The sequence below is a fragment of the Canis lupus genome, chromosome 10 (assembly GCF_048164855.1).
Source record: "Canis lupus baileyi chromosome 10, mCanLup2.hap1, whole genome shotgun sequence".
NCBI lineage: Eukaryota > Metazoa > Chordata > Mammalia > Carnivora > Canidae > Canis > Canis lupus.
This window is the reverse complement of record NC_132847.1, coordinates 2,293,686-2,314,704: the sequence shown is the minus strand read 5'-3', so window position 1 is coordinate 2,314,704 and position 21,019 is coordinate 2,293,686. Positions and strand designations below refer to the sequence as shown.

At 45.5% G+C, this 21,019-nt stretch overlaps 1 protein-coding gene across 6 annotated transcripts in view; it reads right to left on the bottom strand.

Moving 5' to 3' along the window:
- MAPK9 (mitogen-activated protein kinase 9) overlaps positions 1–17,057 on the bottom strand; it is a 51,660-nt gene extending 34,603 nt beyond the window's left edge. For 2 of the 6 annotated variants that reach the window (XM_072840428.1, XM_072840430.1), the window contains exons 1-2: positions 16,920–17,057; positions 2,228–2,399 (exon numbers count right to left, since the gene is read on the bottom strand). In XM_072840428.1, the coding sequence (XP_072696529.1) occupies positions 2,228–2,349 (122 nt within the window). In that variant the 5' untranslated portion in view covers positions 2,350–2,399; positions 16,920–17,057. Of the gene's footprint in view, positions 1–1,582; positions 1,819–2,227; positions 2,400–16,919 lie in introns of those variants that run through there. The other 4 variants (XM_072840429.1, XM_072840427.1, XM_072840431.1 and 1 more) reach the window with 3 other exon arrangements.
- Between the last annotated feature and the right edge of the window lie 3,962 nt (positions 17,058–21,019).

Sequence of the window (21,019 nt, the reverse complement as noted above, 5' to 3'; positions counted from 1 at the left end):
ATGAACCAAAGTTTTCAATTTTGATGGAGTCCAATTTTTAATTGTATTGCTCATGCTTTTGGTGTCATTTCTAAGAATCCAAAGTCATGAAGCTTCCCACTTTTTCTTCTAAGAGTTTTATGCTTTTAGCTCTCATACGTAGGTCAATGATCCACTCTGGGCTAACTTTTACAGGACATGAAGTAAGGATCTAACTGCATCCCTCTGCATGTGGATATACAGTTGTCCTGGCACTGTTAAAGAGACTGTTCTTTCCCCACTGAATAACCTTGGCACGCTTTTCCAAAATCAACGGGCCATAAATGTATGGGTTTATTTCTGGACTCTGAGTTTTTAAATTTTTTTTTAATTCAGAATTTTCCATCCTGTAAAATTCTGCCACTGCTTTTCCAGAGGAAGTTTAGTTTATAATGGCATATTAGGAACTTGTGTTTGAAACTAAAAATTTTTAAATGAAAAACACACATCCAGGGCAGCTCCGGTGGTGCAGTGGTTTAGCGCCGCCTGCAGCCTGGGGTGTAATCCTGGAGACCTGGGATCGAGTCCCACATCGGGCTCCCTGCATGGAGCCTGCTCCTCCCTCTGCCTGTCTCTCTCTCTCTCTGAATAAATAAATAAAATCTTAAAAAATTTTTTTTTAATTAAAAAAAAAAACCACACATCCATAATGAGTAATTTCATTATTAAACACTTCTTTAAAAAATAAAGATGAAACGTGGCCTATGCAACCTGGAAGTCAAAACCAATCTCTGTAAAATAGTATTTCATCAAGTAGCACATGATTTTACTGTTATTCACCATGCTGTATTGAGTCATTAATTTTAGCTGCCTGCCGTTTATAAAACCTTCCATTTTACAATGACTTTTAAACTTCCAGTCAGGCTCTCACTGTGGTTACTACATTAAATGCCCTTGATAACAGTCTTGCCAAATTACCTGTGTCAAATGACCAACTGATTCCAAATAAGAGATGGATTATGAATCAAAAGAATGTTTTGTTGTCTAGACCTTTTTATACGAATTGAAGTGTCCTCAATCGGACCATCCAGTGACTTTAAAACTTCTCTTGGCACACTGGATTTTAGTACCAGTACAGCATGCTATCATTTGGAAATTGAGATTACCGTTATTTTAGACACATGCCTACATTCCTTCCACACAGCCCCTTCTCCTGCATTAGCTCTGAACTGAGAAGCTCTGAACTGCAATCTCCTCTTAACCCCCTGGGGCCTCCAACCACCTAGGCTGAAGGAAGCACCTGACTTCCTGATTGCAGGTCTCTATAACCAAGGATCATTACAAACCACTGGTGCAGAGTCTCTAAACTCAAAATCTCTAATGAAAACAAGCACCCCTACCAGAACATCCAGAAGAGTCCTCTCTTATCTGGAATCCCCTCTGCCTACAAGCAGTTAACATTTGATATTTAGCTTTATCAGGGTTTCTTTTAGAGGCAGAGATGATCTTGTTTTTATTGACCCAAAAAAGGAAAAAAAAAAAAGTCTTGCCCAGGAAAACTATGGGATAAAAAGTTGGAGAAGTGCTGAAAACTGTAGTCTAGAAAACACGTGAAAGACTTTACCTTTAGCTGGGCAGTGATGTCGCGGCAGCTGACTGTCTTACCATGCAAGAGACTAAGGCTCACGGTCAGACCAACAGTTCTGACGGGCTGGACACATGGCTGAAGTGAGACACCAAGGAAGAGACGGCCAGCCCAACCCCTCACACAGCATCCCTTCCTGGTTAATCCATGGGGTGATAATGACACTGAGTGGCCTCGTCCTGCCAAGGAAGGGCAAGGCACTGCAGTGACGGCGCCTAGAAATGAATAGGAGTGATTGGGGGTAAAAGGGGGGGAGGGAGAGGTGGCCAGGATGAAGAAATGAATAAAACTCCAAATTTCTGTTACAACTCACTGTCATACCTATTACTCTAGTTATCTAATGACAGGAGGAATGAAAAAGAAAGAAAAAGAAAAAAGAAAAAAGAGAAAAACTGCTACCTATTTAAATTTATGCAGCATTCTAAGAATTTAGGTTTGTATCCTACAATATGACTACATATAACTAGAGCAAGAGGTTGACTCAATTTAGTTCAAAAACCTATTGCAATGAAAAGAGTATTTTTTTTTTTATCATCGGTGTTTTCTAAGTCCTGACAATTTAGTTTTATTTAGTTTTTTGATGAAAAAAACTCAGTCCACGCTACTGAAACAGATCATACTTACCAAACAATTCCTTGGGCTCCAGAGCCAATTGGTTTCAACTGCTGATAACGTTTTAAGACAGTGAAAGTTGAGTCTGCCACTTGCACACTGTAAAACTGACTGTCACATTTACTGTCACTCATGATGTAGTATCATAGAATATTCCAAAGAGTTGGTACAGTCGTCAGGTTCCCTAAAAGGAAAACAGAATGAACATACATTCTGAGATTACACATGTGTAGCTCACTTAAAGAGTGCTGCAAATTTTCTGGCATAAGACAATGGGGCTGTAAGTTGATAAACTCAGTTGCACCAAGTTCTGAACTTCAGCAACATGCAAAAAAAAAAAAAAAAAAGGCAACATTTCAGAGGTACGAGGCCCTCGTGAAAGGAAGGAACACTCAGGCCAGGGATGACCAGGTTTCCAGGGAATGGACTAGGAAATAACAGCCTTTCTTTTACTTGTACAGTTTGCTAGCCATGACAAGATTATGTCACTGTATGACTCTTATCAGCTTGCTTCCTGTGGAACTGGCATATGCTGGGCTGTCTCAGGGATGACGGCATTCGGGAGAGGTTTCAAAGGGATCCTTCTATGATTCCTGCAAAAACTACAAAAGGAAAAAAAAAGGAAAAAAAAAAAAACTACAAAAGGGCCTATCTTCTTCTAAGTCCACAAATTCAGGTGAAGTGATGAAGCAGAAAGCAAGTCCTATGTCAAAGTGACTGTAAAAGGAGAAAGTTACAGAACAATGGGATGGCGGGCCTGATGACATGGGTATGTGCCTGGGCACATCCTGGAGCGGACCTGCATTGCCCAAACCCCACATCCAGCAGGCTCAGTAAAATCCCTAGATGGAGAACTGTTGTAACCTATGGTCAATGACATGGATGCTCTGACATTTATTTATGATAAATTAGTAAAAACTGGCAGTCCCAAAGTGGCCTTTTGGTAGTTCAGGCAATAGGCTGAGATCCCTACCATGCAGGAGCCTGTGTGATTTTATACAGAAAACAAGCAAACAGAAATCAGCAGGCAGCTACATTAATTTGGTTCCCTGGCTCTTGTCTGAAGACATTTATTTAAAAGTCAGCAAGCTATTTATTTTGCTCTTTTTAAAAAAATTACCAAGCCAACAATAACATTCTGTATGCCTTAAAACAGGAAATTTTATTGCACAGCTCCAGCAAATTCCTGTTTGTTCTACCATCTAATATTCGATGTCGACCTGCTGAGTTTTCTGGAGTGATAATTTTGATAATTTGTATTTCAATAAAGTGATGCCTAGAATTTCCATTAAACCTGGAAATAGGTTGATTAATAACAAGTGTAAACAAAGAATCTGGATCGAATGAATAGTTTCTCCAACTGGATAGTTTCTCCAACTGGCCACTCCTTTCACTGCCCCTTGCCAGTTTTTTTTTTTTTTTTTTTTTTTAACCCATTTTCATGATTACCAGAAGCCGCTGTGACAGACTCATTGCACACTGGCAGGGAGTACCTCTGGGAAGCCAGCACTGCGCTAGATGAATGGACTCACGGGCTTGTGACAACCCAGAGCAGGATTATCAGTGCCTGGTAGGCTGTGAGCTAAATGGCCTGGCCAAGCCATGCCTAAGGTCCAGGTGTACGGGAACTGGTCTGTCTTGCTTACTGAGGCATCTCACACTGCTGGGACAGGATGACAGTATAAGCATTCAATAAACTTTTGCTGCCTTGATCCATAATTCAGTATCTAGTGATTCTCTCATGACGTTGCTTCATTTTACTGACATCTGAAGGAATATCCATTTCTAAAGAGGATTTTTTAAATAGTTTTTATGAGGCTGAGACAATTCAACTCAACACTCATGGGGTCCTTTTGTACAAAAAGGTGTTAAGTGACATAGGTAATATAGCAAGATCAGCTAGTCCTTTTTTTAAAAAAAGATTTTATTTATTTTGAAAGAGAGAGAGAGAAGGAGAGGGCAGGCAAGCAGGGGGAGGGGCAGGGGAAGAGGGAATACTTCAGGCAGACTCCATGCTGAGTGTGGAGCCCAACAGGGGTCTGGACAACAGAGTTGGATGCTTAACTGACCGAGCCACCCAGGTGCCCCCAAATCAGCTAGGCTGGAAACCACACATAATTCGCTAGTTGAGGGAAGAAATGTGAGAACTGAGGCTGCTATCCATATTATAACACAAGTTACAATAACATAAGGGCATAAGCAAGAAGTAAACTAATTCAAAAGGCAAAAGAGGTGCTACGCACTGGCAGGGGTGCAGAAGGCAAGGACGACTTCATGGAGGAGGTGGCATCTGCCTTGGACTCTTTTGCCAGAGACAGACAGCAGAGGTACAGAGCTTGAGCGGACTGTGCCCAGACCTGAATTGCTCAAGTTGGTAGATTGGCGTGCAAGTGCCAAGGATCAGAGGGAGACCCAGAGGAAAGGCAGGTGGCCACTACAACCCGCTGTTTCTTAGCCCTACTGCAGTACACCAGCACTGTTGGCCTTCAAAAAGCACTTCCTGACACCACTGTGGACAAGGTAGGTCCTATGCTGGAACAGCCAGTGTGTCTGTCCTTGGTGAGCTGACACTGTGGGCATACTCAGGAAGAGCCCCCGACACAAGGAGACCCCTAAACCCAGAGGATAGACAAGGCTCTGGGCAAGAGAGGAGCATGTGCAGAGAGGTGGACGTGCCTTCTGAGCATGACAAGTCATTGGATTTCGTTCTGCTGGGCAGTAGGGGAAGAAGCAGGAGAAAGAGAAGGACGCCAGATCACCATGGGCCCTGGAAGCTGCTGGGAGCCATCTGGGCCCGGGCCTGAGGGCTGTGGAGCCATCAAGGCAGAGAGGCAAGTGCTCTGATGTGCTTTCCAGAGTGCTCATTCGGGAAGCTGAGAGAACGGTGGCTTGGGTGGGCAGGACAGAAGACAGATCTGGAGAAACACAGCAGGGCCATGGCGGGTGTGGAGAGGAAAGGAATGCACGGTGTGGAGGAAGGGTGTACAGGACCCAGAGAAAAGGAGGAGAAATCAGGTGAAGCAAGTGGAGATAGGCAGGGCACACATGCAGTCTGCGAGTCTGGCTTGGGGCAGAAGCATGTGCAGTGCCTGAGAGATGAGCAGCATGATAACCCCGGGCTGCTGACGAGCTCCAGGACCCACGCCTCCATCTTTGGTTTTAGTACAGAAGCCTCTGTGCTCTGGCTGGACGGATGGCTGCCCAACCAGAGATGACATCTGACTGCGTTCCTGACAGCCAGGAATGGCCAGATGACCAGCTTTTGGCTGATGAGATACGAGCAGAATGATGTATGCCACTTCAACATCATTTTTCTTTTCTTTTTTTTTTTTTTTTTTAAGAAAGCTGCTTGCCATTCACCTTACCTTTCTTCCTTGCTGCTGGCTGGGGGAATAGCTGTCATAGATCCCAGAGTTGGAAGTCACATGCTGAAGACAGCAGAGCCACCCACCAGCCAGAGTCCTGAATGATCTTGTGGCACAGAGCCGCCCCCTGTTCTGGTCCACCTGCCCACACTGAAGCTAAGTCAAGCCTTGTTGAGCAGCCCTGCAACTCTCTCTGCCACAGCTGCTGTAGCCTAGATTCTGACTGGTACACCAATAGGTTAGCTTTTGTGAATATGGGGAGAACATAATGTCATTAGGTTTGAGAATTGATGTATTTTCATCTCAGGATTTAAATAATTTTTAAATTAAAGCATGTTGCCCTTAGTTGCCAAAAACAAAACAAAACAAAACAAAAACAAAACAAAACCAAAAACCAAAAACCAAAAACCAAAAACCAAAACAAAACAAAACAAAAAAAACCAAAAACCCAACCAACCAACCAACCAACCAACCAAACTCACCTAAGAGAGAAGTTGTCAAAGCCACCTTCTCTGCCCAACTTGGGCTTCGTGAGCACCTCAGGGCAACCCAAGGAAGCCAGTAATTTAGCCAATAATGAAATCAACTCTGCTGAGATTATATTTCAACAAAATGGACGTCAACTAGGTTTTAGAAGACAGTTTACAAATTGGGAAGAGTATGAATTTTTGTGCTATCACCACACTGAAGGTGCAGTCAGTGCATTCACTTCCCTCAGTACAGGGCGCTAGTTCCTCCCCTGGGATCCCTGCAGTGAGACCCAGTCCCTGCCCATCCCAAGTTGCTTCTGGACTGTCAGTTTCCGTAGGCCTGTGTCTCCCTTCCCCAGGCCGGGAGCACCTCACAAGCAGGGAGGGTCTGTCTTCCCTCTCCTCCATCGAGAAATGTAAGGAAATGTCCAATGTCTACCAATCAGCCATTGAAGAAGCTCCCTGGGGGCCACGCTCTGCTCCCTGGGTTCTTCAGACTTGAGTGTGCTGGGCGAACCCCTCTGGGGAAGGAGTGAGCACAGCCCTTGCTAAAGGCATCTGGCTCACATCCACACCCTTCCCTCTTTACCATGCTGCTTCAATGAACCCTTGTTGAATGAAGCACTCTGATCTAAAATCCCTATTTGTCGAAGACTGAAGACTTGTAGAATCCTCTCCAGGATTCTGGAGTAAAATCTACCCACTCTACAGACAAGCAGTGGGTAGGAGGAACATCCTACTTGTTTAGAGCCTAGAATAAGAAATGTTTCTTTAAAAAAAAAATTCTCAAAAAAATTTAAAACATTAAAAAATAAAAAATTCTCTGACATTCTAAATATAAGCAATTCAACTACTATAAATACAATATTAATGTCCAAGTCTTGCGGGGACATCAGGTATCATCCGCTGGGACCTCCCAACATTTCATGAGGGCGTCTTGTGCACCAAGCACAAGGCAAAGGTTGTTGAAAGAGCACTAACCAGATAGACCCTTCCCATGAACAGCCAAAAGTATAATTATCACACCACCTAGGAAGTGGCTTGGGGGTAGATGTGGGCCTAAGAGCAGGAACCCAGCAGAGTGGTGGGGGTGGGGATGGGGAGCCAGTGAATGAGCAGGAGTATGTGAGTGAGAGTGGATATAAAGGAAGGTTTCCCAGAGGGGTCAAGACCTGAGTGCAAGTCTGTTCACAGTATCAACCCAGGTGTGAAAGAACAGGCATTCTCATACATGCTGGTAAGCACCGTAAATTGGCACAACATTTTTGGGGAGGAGAATATGTAATATCTAATGAACATTTTAGATGCATGCGACTCCTAACCTGGAAAGTACAATTCCTCAAATGTATCTGATAAACATATATGTACAAATATTCAAAGATATTTGTGCAAGAATGTTTCGTGGCACTTCTTGTAACTGGCAAAAAAAAATGAGAAATAACCTAAAATGTACACTTGGAATGAGTGAATAAACTATGGCATAAAAGCATAATAAAGCCATTAAAAATAATGTAGGGATTTGTGTCCTGAAAAGGGATGATATCTAAGATATATAAAGGAAATAAAGCAAGTTAAAGAGTGCACGTATTAAATGTCAATCTATGGGAAAAGCCACACACACACATACACACACATGCACGTGTGCATGCACAAACACACCTGTGCATACACACACTATGCTAGCAAGTGCTGAGACACAGTGGAAAATGAGACTTTCACTCTTCCCACTATAACTTTCTGTTGCTTTTTCTTAGTCATGCACATATTTCACATAAAAAAAACAAAAAACAAATTAAATCTTTTTAAATGAAGAGCTGAGACCTAAATGTAGGGTAGGTTTGGTACAGCTGAGACTGGAGGCAGGAGTGGGCCAGGCTCTAAGCTACATGGATATAAATGCCCTCCACACAGTCTGGCAGGTGAGCAGGACTGCTCCCACTCTACAGCTGAAGACAAGAGCCGGAAGACAGGAGGGAGCTGCCCAAATCCTCAGCTGGAGAGTGGCGTGGTCTGGGGTCTTAATTTAGGTGTGTCTGATGACAATATTCATGTCTTTCCCAATAGACCATTCTAATTCATCTCTCTCACTGTATTTAGGTATGTCCAAGGGCTGGTCAGGACCAGGCCAGGAAAAAACACAGGCCTTTACATCTCATCCTACTGGCTTCACTCCACCAAGACTGTTTTTCTTTGATGATGATGAGTCAGTCATCTACAGATTCAGGCCAACCAACCTTCAACCACAGGAATGGTTCAGAATACCCAGGACATACAGTATCTACAGATTACCTGACCACTGCCATTAAAAGCAGGTTTTCACAACTGCCCTCTTAATTTCAGTACTTGCTGTTCAAGTTTTTAATCCGTTTATTTTTTCTACTTTGTTATCAAAAATGGCACAGCATAACAACTTACTCTGTTTTTGATCATCAAGAGACTTACAGCATCTCAGAGACATCCTTCCGGATGTCAGTTCTTAAACTACACTACAAACTATGATAAAGGACAACCACTAGTGTTTGGTGATCACAGTCCCCACGATTGGATTAGAAAGGAAGGATCCATTGAGGACTCCTCCCTACAGGTCCCTTGCAAATAGCTGGGCCTGTCCATTTCCCCTCCTCAGCCCTGCCTTCCTCTGCTCTGGTTATGGCTTTCTCAGAGCTCCCTCGATATGGCAACTGCCCAAGTGCTCTCCAGGCCTCCATTCCTGCTACCTCCAAACCACTGTACACATGCCATTTAGAAAGGGAGATCTGCCCGCATAAAACACTGCACATGACAGGAGTGGGGTGGGATGGGGCGCCTGCCTGGGTGGCTCAGTTGGTTAAGTGTCTGCCTTAGGCTTAGGTCATGATCCCAGGGTCCTGGGATCAAGCCCCACTTGGGGCTCCCTGCTTAGTGGGAAGCTTGCTTCTCTCCCTCCCTCTGTCCCCCACACTATCTCTCTCTCTCTTAAAGAAATATATAAAATCTTAAAAATAAAACAAAACTATGCACAGATGCTCACAGCAGCTACATTTTTAACAGCTCAAAACTGGAAACAATTCAGGTGTCCTTCAGTGGGTGAATGGTTAAGCAAAGTGCTGTACATCCGTACCATTACCAGTCAGCAACAGAAATAAACCAACGACTCTTACACTAAACAACTTGGTAGATTTTAAGGGCATTATCCTTAAGTGAAAAAGCCCATCTGCAAAGTAGAATTTCATTTACACAGCATTCTTGAAATGACAAAATTATAGAGCTGTGGATCAGATTAGTGGTTGCCAGGGGTTATGAATGGTGGAGAGTCAGGGCGGGGTATGTGGCTGTAAAGGGTAGCACAGGGGAGATCTCTGGGATGATGAAACAGTTGTGAATCTTGACTTTGGTGGTGGTGTTTATGCCGACCTCTGCGGGTGATACAACGCCATAGAACTGTATGCACACACTTTCCTGGCTTTGGTATTATACTGCAGTTATGTAAATATACAACCAATGGGGGAAACTGGGTGAAGGATGCATGGGACCTCTCTGTACGACTTTTACATTATCTTATGAACCTAGAATTTTTTCAAAATAAGAAATTCAAAAAGATTTGTTGAACATGCACAGGGATCATACCACTCTCTTGCTTAAATTCCTTTGATGGTGACCAACTGCCTGGAGAGTAAAGCTCTAACCCTTTAACATGGCAGGACCTCTGGCCCACTCTCAGGCAATATGAAATCACCAGAGACCCAGGCTGACATCACAGCTCCTGGCCACCTTTGGTCCTCTTCCTGAGTTCTTCCCTCTGCCTGAAGTGACTTCCCTCCCCATTTTATTCTCCTGACCAGCTTCATCCTCCTTCAAAATCTAGTGAATGCACCCGCTTCTCTTGCAAGGTTTCGTCTACAGCCTCTCCCTTCCCACTGTGGGGGCCTTGGCCCTGTGTTTGGCAGCACAACTTATATTCATTTTATACTGCATGGCGAGTCTATCTCCACTTCACTCTGTGAGCTCCTTAAGAGCAGAAAATGTGTCTGATCCTTTACTAATTACATAGTGGGTGCCCAGTAAATGTCTGTTAAAGGCAAAACTAAGTAGGAGAATAAATGTAGTAGGGCGGTGGGGTGCCATGGTTAGCATTAGGATGCTGGAGTCAGAGGGCAAGCTCCTGGGCAGACTCTATCAAAAGACTGGTAGAATAAATGAATCCTGTAAAGATGCAGGATACAAATTCAATGCACAAAAATCTTTCATGTTTCTCTATGTTGGTGAACCATCAGAAAGAGAAAGTAAATGATGCTTTCATAACTGCATCAAAAAGAATACAATACCCAGGAATAACTTAAAACAAACCAGAAGACATTAATGAAAGAAATTAAAGACACAAATAAATGGAAAAGATACTCTGCGTTCATGGATTAGAAAAAATCAATATTGTTAAAATGTCCATACTACCTGAGGCAATTTAAAGATTCAATACAATTCCTATCAAAATTCCAGGGGCATTTTCCATAGAAATAGAACGAATAATCCTGAAATTTATATGGAACTATAGAAGACTTTGAATAGCCAGAGCAATTTTAAGAAAGAACAATGCTGGAGGCATCATGCTCCCTGATTTCAAAACTATAGTAATTAAGTATTACAAATCTATAGTAATTAAGACAGTATGGTACTGGCAAAGAAACAGACACACAGATCAGTGGAACAGAATAGAGAGCCCAGAAATAAACCCACATGTATACAGTTGATTAATTTATGACAAAGGAGCTGATAATATATAACAGGGAAAGGACAGTTTCTTCCATTAATGGTCATGGGAAAACGGGACACCACACAATGGTGGAAAATGCAAGAAAATAAAACTCAACCACTCTTTCACTATACACAAAAATTAACTTAAGACGGATTAAAGACTTGAGCATAAATCCGGAAATTATAAAACTTCTAGAAGGAGACATACGCGGTAAGCTCCTGGTCTTGATAATGATTTTTTTAATCTGGCACCAAAAACAACAAAAAACAAAAATAAACAAATGGAACTACAACAAACTAGAAACTTCTGCACAGCAAAGGAAACTATTAACAAAATAAAAGGCAATCTACAAAATGGGAAAAAATATCAGTTAATCATATTTCTCATAAGGTACTAATATCCAAAATATGTAAGAAGCTCATACAGTTCAATGGCAAAAAGCAAAAAACAAAAACCTAGACAATCTGGGGCATCTGGGTGGCTCAGTGGGTGAAGCATCTGCCTTTGGCTTGGGTCATGATCCCAGGGTCCTGGGATTGAGTCCTGGGTTGGGCCCCACATCATCAGGCTCAGTGAGGAGTCTGCTTGTCCCTCTCCCTCTACCCTTCCCCCCACTCATGCTCACACTCTCTTAAATAAATAAATAAATAAATAAATAAATAAATAAATAAAATCTAAAAAAAAAAGACAAATACTATATGATCTCTCTTATATGTGAGATCTAAAAAAACAAAATAAAAACCACCAACCTTATAAATACAGAGAACAGATTGGTGGTTGCCAGGGGTGCAGTTGGGGGTGGGAGAAATGGGTGAAGGAGACCAAAAAGTAGAAAGAAAAAACATGTATTACTCTCCTCTAGAATATAGTATATAGAGTTAAGATTTAGAGTGAGTATTTCTTGTAAGAATTATCAAAATAGCTATCTAGATTAGGATTTCTATATTTTCTCTTTAGATATTTGTGACACATAATAGCACAATAAAGATATCTACTTAAAAAAACAGTTTAGGGATGTCTGGGTAGCTCTGTCGGTTAAGCATCTGCCTTCAGCTCAGGTCACGATTCCAGGGTCCTGGGATCAAGCTCCGCATCGGGCTCCTTGCTTATCAGGGAAACACAATATTGCCCTCCCCTGCTTGTGCTTTCTCTCTCTCAAGTAAATAAATAAAATCTTTTAAAAAATAAAAAAAAACAGATTAGGACTCCGGGGTCAGAGGGCAATGGGCCTGCCACGTAGCCAGATGATCTTGGACCACAATCATCAGTATAACAGAGAAAAAGCACAGGATCAAACTCAGGGGACAGTGAGCACAGTGCCCGCAGAGGGCAAGGTCTCAAAGTCTGCTGCCATTAGGACAGATATTACCACACCCATTCTATTTACTTCTCCCCCAAACAAACAATTGCATTCTGAAAATGTGAACTAAGATCAGGTAAGAGGAAAGCTGATGACATGGCCATTACTGGGCGAGCATCACAGTCAAAGACAACAGACAGGGGATGCCTGAGTGCCTCAGTGATTGAGCATCTGCCTTTGGCTCAGGGTGTGATCCTGGAGTCCTGGCATCGAGTCCCACATCAGGCTTCCTACATGGAGCCTGCTTCTTCGTCTGCCTATGTCTCTGCCTCTCTCTCTCTCTCTCTCTATCTCATGAATAAACAAAATCTTTAAAAACAAAACAAAAACAAAAACAACACACAGGAGGCAATGCACAGAATTCACTTTTCATTCTAGATTGGGCCCAGCAGGTGATATTTCAGGACATTTGTTGAAGACATCTACTTCATAAGAGGTGCTATGTTTCTGAGAGGAGAGTTAAGAGTCGGTGAAACAGATTTTGATTTCAGAATCAGAGCTGGTGGATTCATTACCTGGGCTGCACCCTCACCCCTTGATACACTAAAATCAAACTAGTAGCAGCACTGGATGAGATGCACAACACTTAAGTAGTCTAACGCATTAAATCACTCATAGATCTATACAAATCCGTATATACACACATACACATATATAGTTTTTAAAGGAAGTTCTTTTAAAAGCAGTCATTCTTTCTCAATTATCCTTTGCACTGTTGTGGCAGAGGGAGGACAAATTGTTTTTTAAACGAATCCCTAAGTTTTTCCTATCCTGGCCTATGGAAAGACAAACTTTTAACATACCACTACAAGGTGTTCACAGTGTTTGTTCTCCTAAAGCCCAAAATCCACTTATAGAAATACTTCAAATTACAACTTCAGGGGACACCTGGATGGCTCAGCGGTTAAGCATCTGCCTTGGGCTCACATCCTGATCCTGGAGTCCGGGATCGAGTCCCGCATCGGACTCCTTGTGGGGAGCCTGTTTCTCCCTCTGTCTCTGCCTCTCTCTCTCACTCTCCATGTGTATCTCATGAATGAACAAACAGAATCTTAAAAAAAAAAAAAAAAAAATTACAACTTCAGAATAGGCAAGAACCCATTTAATGTACAGGTAGTTAATACTAAGGCCTCATTTTTTAAGAAAAAGGTAATTATTTCATTTGTTATCCATGTATCCTTAGAGTCCAATTTTACTATTTCTGAAAAGTTTTAGAGTGTGTAGTCTTTGCGTAAGAAAGATACTAAAAATTAGTAAAATTAGCTGGGGGCAGAGAGGAAGAGTGGAATATTTTACAGACGAAACGAAACCAAACCAAACCTCAACAAACAAACCCAAATGCATGAAATCAAATCAAATTTCTTGAATTTTACCTTCAAATGTTTAGTAAACTTCTTTAGCAATAAGAAAGTCTGATATTAAAACACTACTATCTTTGCTCATTTTTATACCTATTAATCTATACCCTAACGTTTTCCAAAGAGGATTTGAGATAGCAACTAAAAACATTTTAACTGGCAATTTAAAAGCAATATAAAATCCAAAACAATGAGCTTCTGTTGTGCAAAAGATATATAAACTTGCTTCCCAAATAATACAACCCCTAATGCATCAATGGGTCTAAGCACTGAGCACCAATACCTGCTAACATCACAGAGTGAGCTTACTTGCCTCTAGATGGAAGAGAGCACCCCACCTAGGGCATCCTGAATCTGACCAAGCCACATCTAGATTCAACTATAAATTTTCAGGAAATACAAAGAAACAGGTTAAATTACATTGCAGAGAGGCAGTCAGTAAGACACCAACCATGGAAATGGTATAGAACAAGCAACTGATTCAACAAATAAACTACAAGGAAAACAAACAAAAAGCAATAAAGGGGGAATCTACAGATTAAAAAGAAACTTAAGAGATGTATCAACCAATCACAATTATGCACCTTATCTAGATCCTGATTCCAATAAACAAACAGTTAAAGAACTATGACATTTATGGGACAAGTGGGAATTTGAATGTTGACTGATTATTTTATTATATTAAGGAATTACTGCATTTCTAAGTTTAAAAGAGTCCTTATCTCTTAGAGATATGACATATGACATTTAAGTTTTGCTTGACAAGAACAGGGGGATTAGGGTATGAGTAGATGAGTTGTGTGTGAAATAAGATGGGGCAGGAGTTGATAACATTGGAAGCTGGATACTAATTTAATTTTGTCTGTTTGAAAGTTCTCATAATAAACAGTTAAAATAAAGACTGGCCTTGAAACTAGTTCATGCAATCACAAAAGGTGAAGTACAGATTTAATTATTCTTCAAGAAAATTCTGTAAAAAAAAAACAAGTCATCTTCTTAATCAGTGGTAAAGTATAGCTACATATTTAAACCACAAATAGCTGCCCTACTGCCAAATCAAATGTTAAGAAAATGTGGTTTCTGTTTTACCTTATGCATCATGAAAACAACTGCTTTACTCACTGTTAATTGCTTCATCTGGCACTTTTCTTTATCCAGAAAATTAAGAACATTTTATTTTAGATAGACAAATTGAATATGCCCTCCGACACTTATTTTAAACACATGTTAATCTGTCCTGGCATCCCAAAAATTAAATCCTCAGGAATATCAAAGCTCTTCAGAGAAGACTATGCCAAAACAGGATTATTTTTAATTCTACAGGATCCTTTTGAAAGAAAAAGAAAAGGTTAATGAAGAAAAATACCTTGGATGTTGTTCTTTCAGAACAAATTAAAAGCCAAAAGAGAACAGTGAGAGCAGAGGCACCCAGGAAAGGATGTTAGCTGGGGAGAGATCCCAGTTCAAATTTCACTTTCCAAGCTGCCTGCTAGGAAGCAGACTGTTGAAACTCTGTGAGCCTCCACGTCCTCTTCTGCAGAAATGGGTTTCACGGCTGCTGCACACAGGGCTCCAGGGACAATTAAGTGAGAGTACCTGGACAAACAGGGCCCAGCTCCCCTGGCCCTGGGCTACCTTTCCAGCTCGTTGCAGTTCTTCCCTCCTATATAACCTGCCTTGGAGATCGACAGTCCTGCAACCACACGAAGTGAATTTTGCATGGCTCAGAGCATTTAAAAATTTTTAAGAATTAGCTATTGCCAACATTTAAGAATCAGGAGCACAGAAATACAGCATAAAGTTCTGACTTCTTTTAAAAATTGCTGGTTGAAGTTTAGTTTTCCAGGGTCCCCACCAGTCCATGATCTTTTACATTTGGCCCTGCAGGCTGATTCCTGACCCCACGCTGGCCTACAGTCCTTCTTTCGCCTTTCCCTGCCTGGCAAACTTCTCACCACCCTTCAAGGCCCAACTCTAGCACCACCTGTTACTTCCTCCATACTTCCACAGTGTGGACCCCCCACTACAGCAAGCATCACACTGTCCTGGCACTAACCTGTCCACATGTCTGCTGCCTCTACCGGGCTCTCTGGAGGAAGAGACCCTGTTGCTATTGCATTTGTGTCCCCAGTGCCAAGCAGAAAGCCTGACCTAGATAAAGCAGAATTTGGTAAACGCCTCCTGAATGTGTGGAAGGCAATTAGAGCTAAAATATTACAAAAACGTAAAATTTTATATCCCAGCTTGTTCTGACAGTTACCAAATAAAGGGGTCAAGGACGTTAAAATGTTTTGCAAAATGAGAACAAGCTTCCATCTGCTTACATATTTCACAAGTTAGTCAGAAGTCACTAAATAAGCGGACAGAGCAAAAGCAACAGCAGGCAGGGTCATTCATTCGTTCACTGAACTGCTATCACTGAATACTTTACTGTGTGCCTTCTACGCACTGGGAATAAAGCGGTGGACAAGTGAAACAACTACCTGTTTTCATAAAGCTACATCCTAGGAGGAGAAACAAAATAAACAAATAGTTTCAAAGCAGAGTGAATGCTAGGAAGAAAATTAAACAAAATAATGAGATAGAATGACTAAGGGGAGAAAGAGAGTGGTCAAGGAAGGCCTCGTGGAAAATGAGACATCTGACCAGCAAGAGACTGTTGTGGAATGATCCCAGAGACAGCTCGAAGCACTGGAAACGAAAGTGCAAAGGTCCTGAGGTAAACGGGGCTGCACGGTCAAGGCAGGAGAGACGATGGATGGGACAGGAACGCGTACTCTGGGTGGTGGGAGCGGCGGGGGAGGTGGGCAGGGCCCGCTCGGGCACTTGAATGTGCGATGACTAGGCACTGGCAGGGCGCGGGGGCCGGGTCTCCGCGCGGACGGGGAGCCGAGGGGTTCCTGCCCTACTCACGCCACCATGGGGCAGGATCCCGCCCGATTTTCCACCTATAATCCGGGGGTTCCTGCCCAGGCGCTTTCACACACGTTCCTACCGCCTGACAACAGCCCTGTCCCAAAGGGTAGACATCTCCCCACTCCCCCAGGGGAAGGCAGAGGATCGGCGCGGGCCAGTGCCTTAGCCAAGGTCGCGGGGGCCAGACCCGGGATCCCGAGCATCCCCGCGCGGGTACGCAGCTGCGCGCCTCCCGCCGGATCCTGGGTGTCTGGGTCCGCGCAGCCGGGCCGGGAGCAGGCCCGCAGCCCCTGGATGCTGACGGCGGCGGGAGGGGGACTGCGGCAGCCTTGGGGGCAGGGGCGGCGGCCGGGGCCGCCTGCGCCCCGCAGAGCCCGGCCCGCTCGGCAGCCGCCGCCCCGCGGCCCCGCGGCCCCGCCGCCCCCGCCCCGCGGCCCCCGCCGCCCCTGCCCGGTGGGGCCCGGCTCCAGCAGCCCCGCCAGGCCTCGCCCGCCAGCCCCGCTCACCTCGCCTCCAGCCGCCGCGCCAGGGGAGAGGGCGGGCGGGCGGGAGGGCGGCGCTGCGCTGCGGCCCTCGCGGCTCCGCTGCCGGGGTCTCGGCCGGCCGCCCCGCCCCGCTCCACCCAGCCGCCGCCGCCGCCGCCGCCGCCGCAGTGGGTGTGAGGGGCGCCGGGGCTACTCGACCCTTCCGGTCCGGCTCCCTTCTCCTCCCCCTCCGCCGCCGCCGCCGCCGCCGCCGCCGCCGCCGCCGCCGCCGCCGCCGGCCTGACGGACTCGCGCTCCCGCCAATCAGCGCGCGGGAAGCCGGAGAGACGCGGCCAATCGCGCCGGGGGGCGGGGCGTGACGGGCGGCGCGGGAGGGGCGGCGGGCGGAGCCGGGGGCTCGGAGCCGAGGGCCGCGGGGTTGGCGCCCGCCGCCGCGCAGCTGCTCCCGCCGGTGCGGAGCGCTGCCTGCCTGCCGGGGGACGCGGGCCTGCCCCGCTCGCGTGCGAGCCGGCCATCCCCCCGCCGGGGCCGGGGCCGGGGCCGGGGCCGGGGCCGGGGCCGCGGCGCAGCGGCGGGACGTGGAGCCCTCCGCGCTGCAGGTGCACGGCGCCGGCGGAGAGGCGGCCCGTAGGGGGGAGCCCAGGGCCAGGGGAGATCCGAGCCCTGGCGTCGCGCGGCCAGGAATCGGAGCCGTGTGGCCCCGGAGGGATGTGGACCCGCAGGCGGCGAGGGAGCGGGAAGGAGAGGCAGGGGTCTTGCACCCTGCGGCTTTCTGTGAACTCCCAGGAGTGGGGAGCCCGGTGCGAGGAGTACGGGTGGCCGCGTGCTCGAGTCCCCGGCGGGTCCTTCACAGAATGGAGGAGGGGACAGGCGGGTGTATCCGGGGCTGGGGTTAAGCCTCTGACTCGGAGAAAGGCAAGGCCTTGAAGGGAATGCAGTGCTAAGATCCCCCTAGGGCCTGGACTCCGTGGACGCTGACGTTCTGAGCCAACTTCTGCAACACTCTGGCCCTCGGTCAGGTTCCAGCAGGCCTGGGTCGTGTGAAATGATGGGAGAGGCCAGGGTATCGCGTGTTGCCAGATTTGCGTTTGTAAAAGCAAAGCTGGAAGTGAGGCAAGGGGGCTGGACACGTTGGAAAGAAAGCTCAGAGGTCCGTGAATAGGGTGGGGGGCGATGCACACTTTGGGGACCGGATGAGTAGAGGATTGTGAAAGAGGAGCAGCCTTCACAGGATGCCAGAACCCACTGCGTGATAAGGCAGGGGACAAACGGAGAGGAGGAAGCAGGACCCTAGGGAGGTCAAGGAGCTGGGGGGCATGGAGGGTGCTGAGAGAATTTGGGAAGGATGGCAAGTCTGAGATTCAGGGCCAGACCGAGGGCTCCAGGGCCTCCGCGAAGGAGTGGAAGAGGAAGGGATCCAGCCCTGGTGTCCTCCCTTAGGCCACTCCTTACCTTGGCCACCAGAGGGAGTTTTCTGAACTTGAGTATGGCCCATCCTTGCTTGAAATTGTAGCTTCTGAGTTGAAGGCCCATCCGGTGGGTTCCTGCCCACACTGGTCCTCACATCAGCCTCACCTGCCCCAGGTGCACAAGAGAAAACACATCCAAAAATTGCTATCATCAAGGATTATGGGAGACTAGTAAAGCCTGGCTGTCAGAGCTGTCATTTCATAAAGAAGCACTCATGGCTGCTTCCCCTTAGATTAGGATGGGACACCCATTGCTACACCCTTCAGTCAAGTTTACAACATGCACCCCATGAAAAGTGAGTACCTAAAATCATGTGCAAACACACACACTCACACTTATAATTTTCTAAAAGGATTCTGCCTTTTCTGGTTTAAGGAGCAAAGCTGAGGACACAGCTGAGGTGATGAGGAAGGATCTAGTCCATGCTTGGAAAAGTGCACAGAATTTTGGTGGAGGCCAAGTGAATAAAGGGTGCAGGGGGAAGGGAGAGGGTATTTGCACACATGAGCATGACTAACAGCTGACTTAGCCTGCCAGGTGGTGAGAAGTAGTTGAGAAGGCCTGGATAGGAGGAAGCCCCCACTGAGGCGGGAAGGCTAACAGGAATGTGCTAGGCCAGTGGTTTAGGCAGAATGGGCCCTGAGACCCGAAACTCAGACATAAGGACCTATATGTGTGTTCAGGAAATCAGAGGTCACCTGGTCTTGCTGGAGATGGGGAGAGGTGGACTGGGGGTTAGTAGGGCCTTGAGGTGGACTGGAAACCCATGGGCTCACTTCAATTCACTGATATGCCTTGTTTAGCCCAGTTTGTTTGTTTCTTTAATTGACTTAGTTGCCAACATTTGAAAATTGGGAGCTTTCACTTGGAAAAGAATCTCAATTGCTGGTTTCTCTTGAATAGTTAGAAGCTCTGGCAACATGGGGCCTGCATTCCCAGAAGGCAGAGACCAGCTGGAACTGAGTGGCAGCTTTTAGGGGCAGCTCCTAGGTCACCATAGTCCCTGCTACTTCTTATGACCCATCTCTGGTCACGACTTCATTAGCTGGCCCTTGGGGCATTGCAGCATAGGGGCCCATCCATGGAGGTAAAGGGCAGCTCTTGAAGGATTTTAAGAAAGGAAGTGAATGATGTGATTAGGTGTTTATTTTGGAAAGATCAGTAGAGCACATGAAGTTTCAGGGACGAGGGGCTTATGTTCACAAGACCATTTAGGGAGCTATTGCAAGAGAAGACCCTAGTAAGAGAAGGAGAGGCCTGGCCTGGGGCAGGTGTGAAGAGGAAGGAACTGATTTGAAAACTATTTCAAGATTTGAGGGATGTGACAAGTCACAGTGAGCTACCACCACACAGCCGCTAGGATGGCTATAATAAAGACAGACAATATCAGGTGGTGATGATGTGGAGCAATTAGAACTCTGATCTGCTGCTGGTGGGAAAGCAAAATGGCATGTCTGCTTTGTAAAACAGTTTGGCAATTTCGTGTAACATCAAACATATACCTATCATACCACCCAGCAATCCTATTCCTGGATATGTATCCAGGAGAAATAAAATCATGTCCACACAAAGAGCTCTACGTAAATATAGCGACTTTATTCAAAACAGAAACTAGAAACAACCCATGCCCGTAGGTTGTCTGATGGGTGAACAAACTGTGGTACATCCATACAGTGGAATATTACCTAGCAACAAAAAACCCTGGCCTGACAAATGTACAACATGGAAAAAGTACAAAAGACATTATACTGGGCAGCCCCGGTGGCGCAGCGGTTTAGCGTCGCCTGCGGTCCGGGGTGTGATCCTGGAGACCCAGGATCGAGTCCCACATCGGGCTTCCTGCAGGGAGCCTGCTTCTCCTCTGCCTGTGTCTCTGCCTCTCTCTTCGCTCTCTCTGAATGAATAAATAAATAAATCTTTAAAAAAAAAAAAAAAGACATTATACTAAGTGAAAGAAGCCAAACAAGGCTGCATCCTCTATGATTTTCTTTATAGGGCATTCTAGAAAAAGCAAAATTAGATGAGTGATTGCCAGAGGTCAAGGTAAGGGGCATGGGCAGGAATGATCACCCAGGGGCCAGGAGGGAATTTTGGAGGATGATGGGTAAACTCTGTATTTTATTATTATTATTTTTTAAGATTTTATTTATTTGACAAAGTGCACAAGAAAGGGAGAGCAGCAGAGATAGAAGGAGAAGCAGGCTCCTCACTAAGCAGGGAGCTTGATGCAGGGCTTGATCCCAGGACCCTGGGATTATGTCCTGAGCCAAAGGTAGATGCTTAACTGAGCCACCCAGGCAGGTATACTCTATTTTAATGATGATAATGGTCATATCACTATTTCAAGTTAGAGAACTAGGCATCTAAAAAAGTGTAACTTCTAGTGGATGTAAATTATACTAAAAAACTTGATGTAAAGAAGTCTGTTTAAGAAAAAATTGTCAGCCTTAGAGGTGGGATGTGGGGGTGATGAAGGAGATGGAGTCAAGGAGGATGCCAGGGTTCCTGGCTTGATTTTTGGGGTGGGGACCTCTGGCCTTGGCTGCTCCCTCTCCTGCTGAGAAGAAGGCCTTATTGTACCTGCATCACGACTGCCCACCTGCCTTCTGTCACCTCCCCCTTTCCTGTCACCTTTGCCTCTGCAGCCCTGA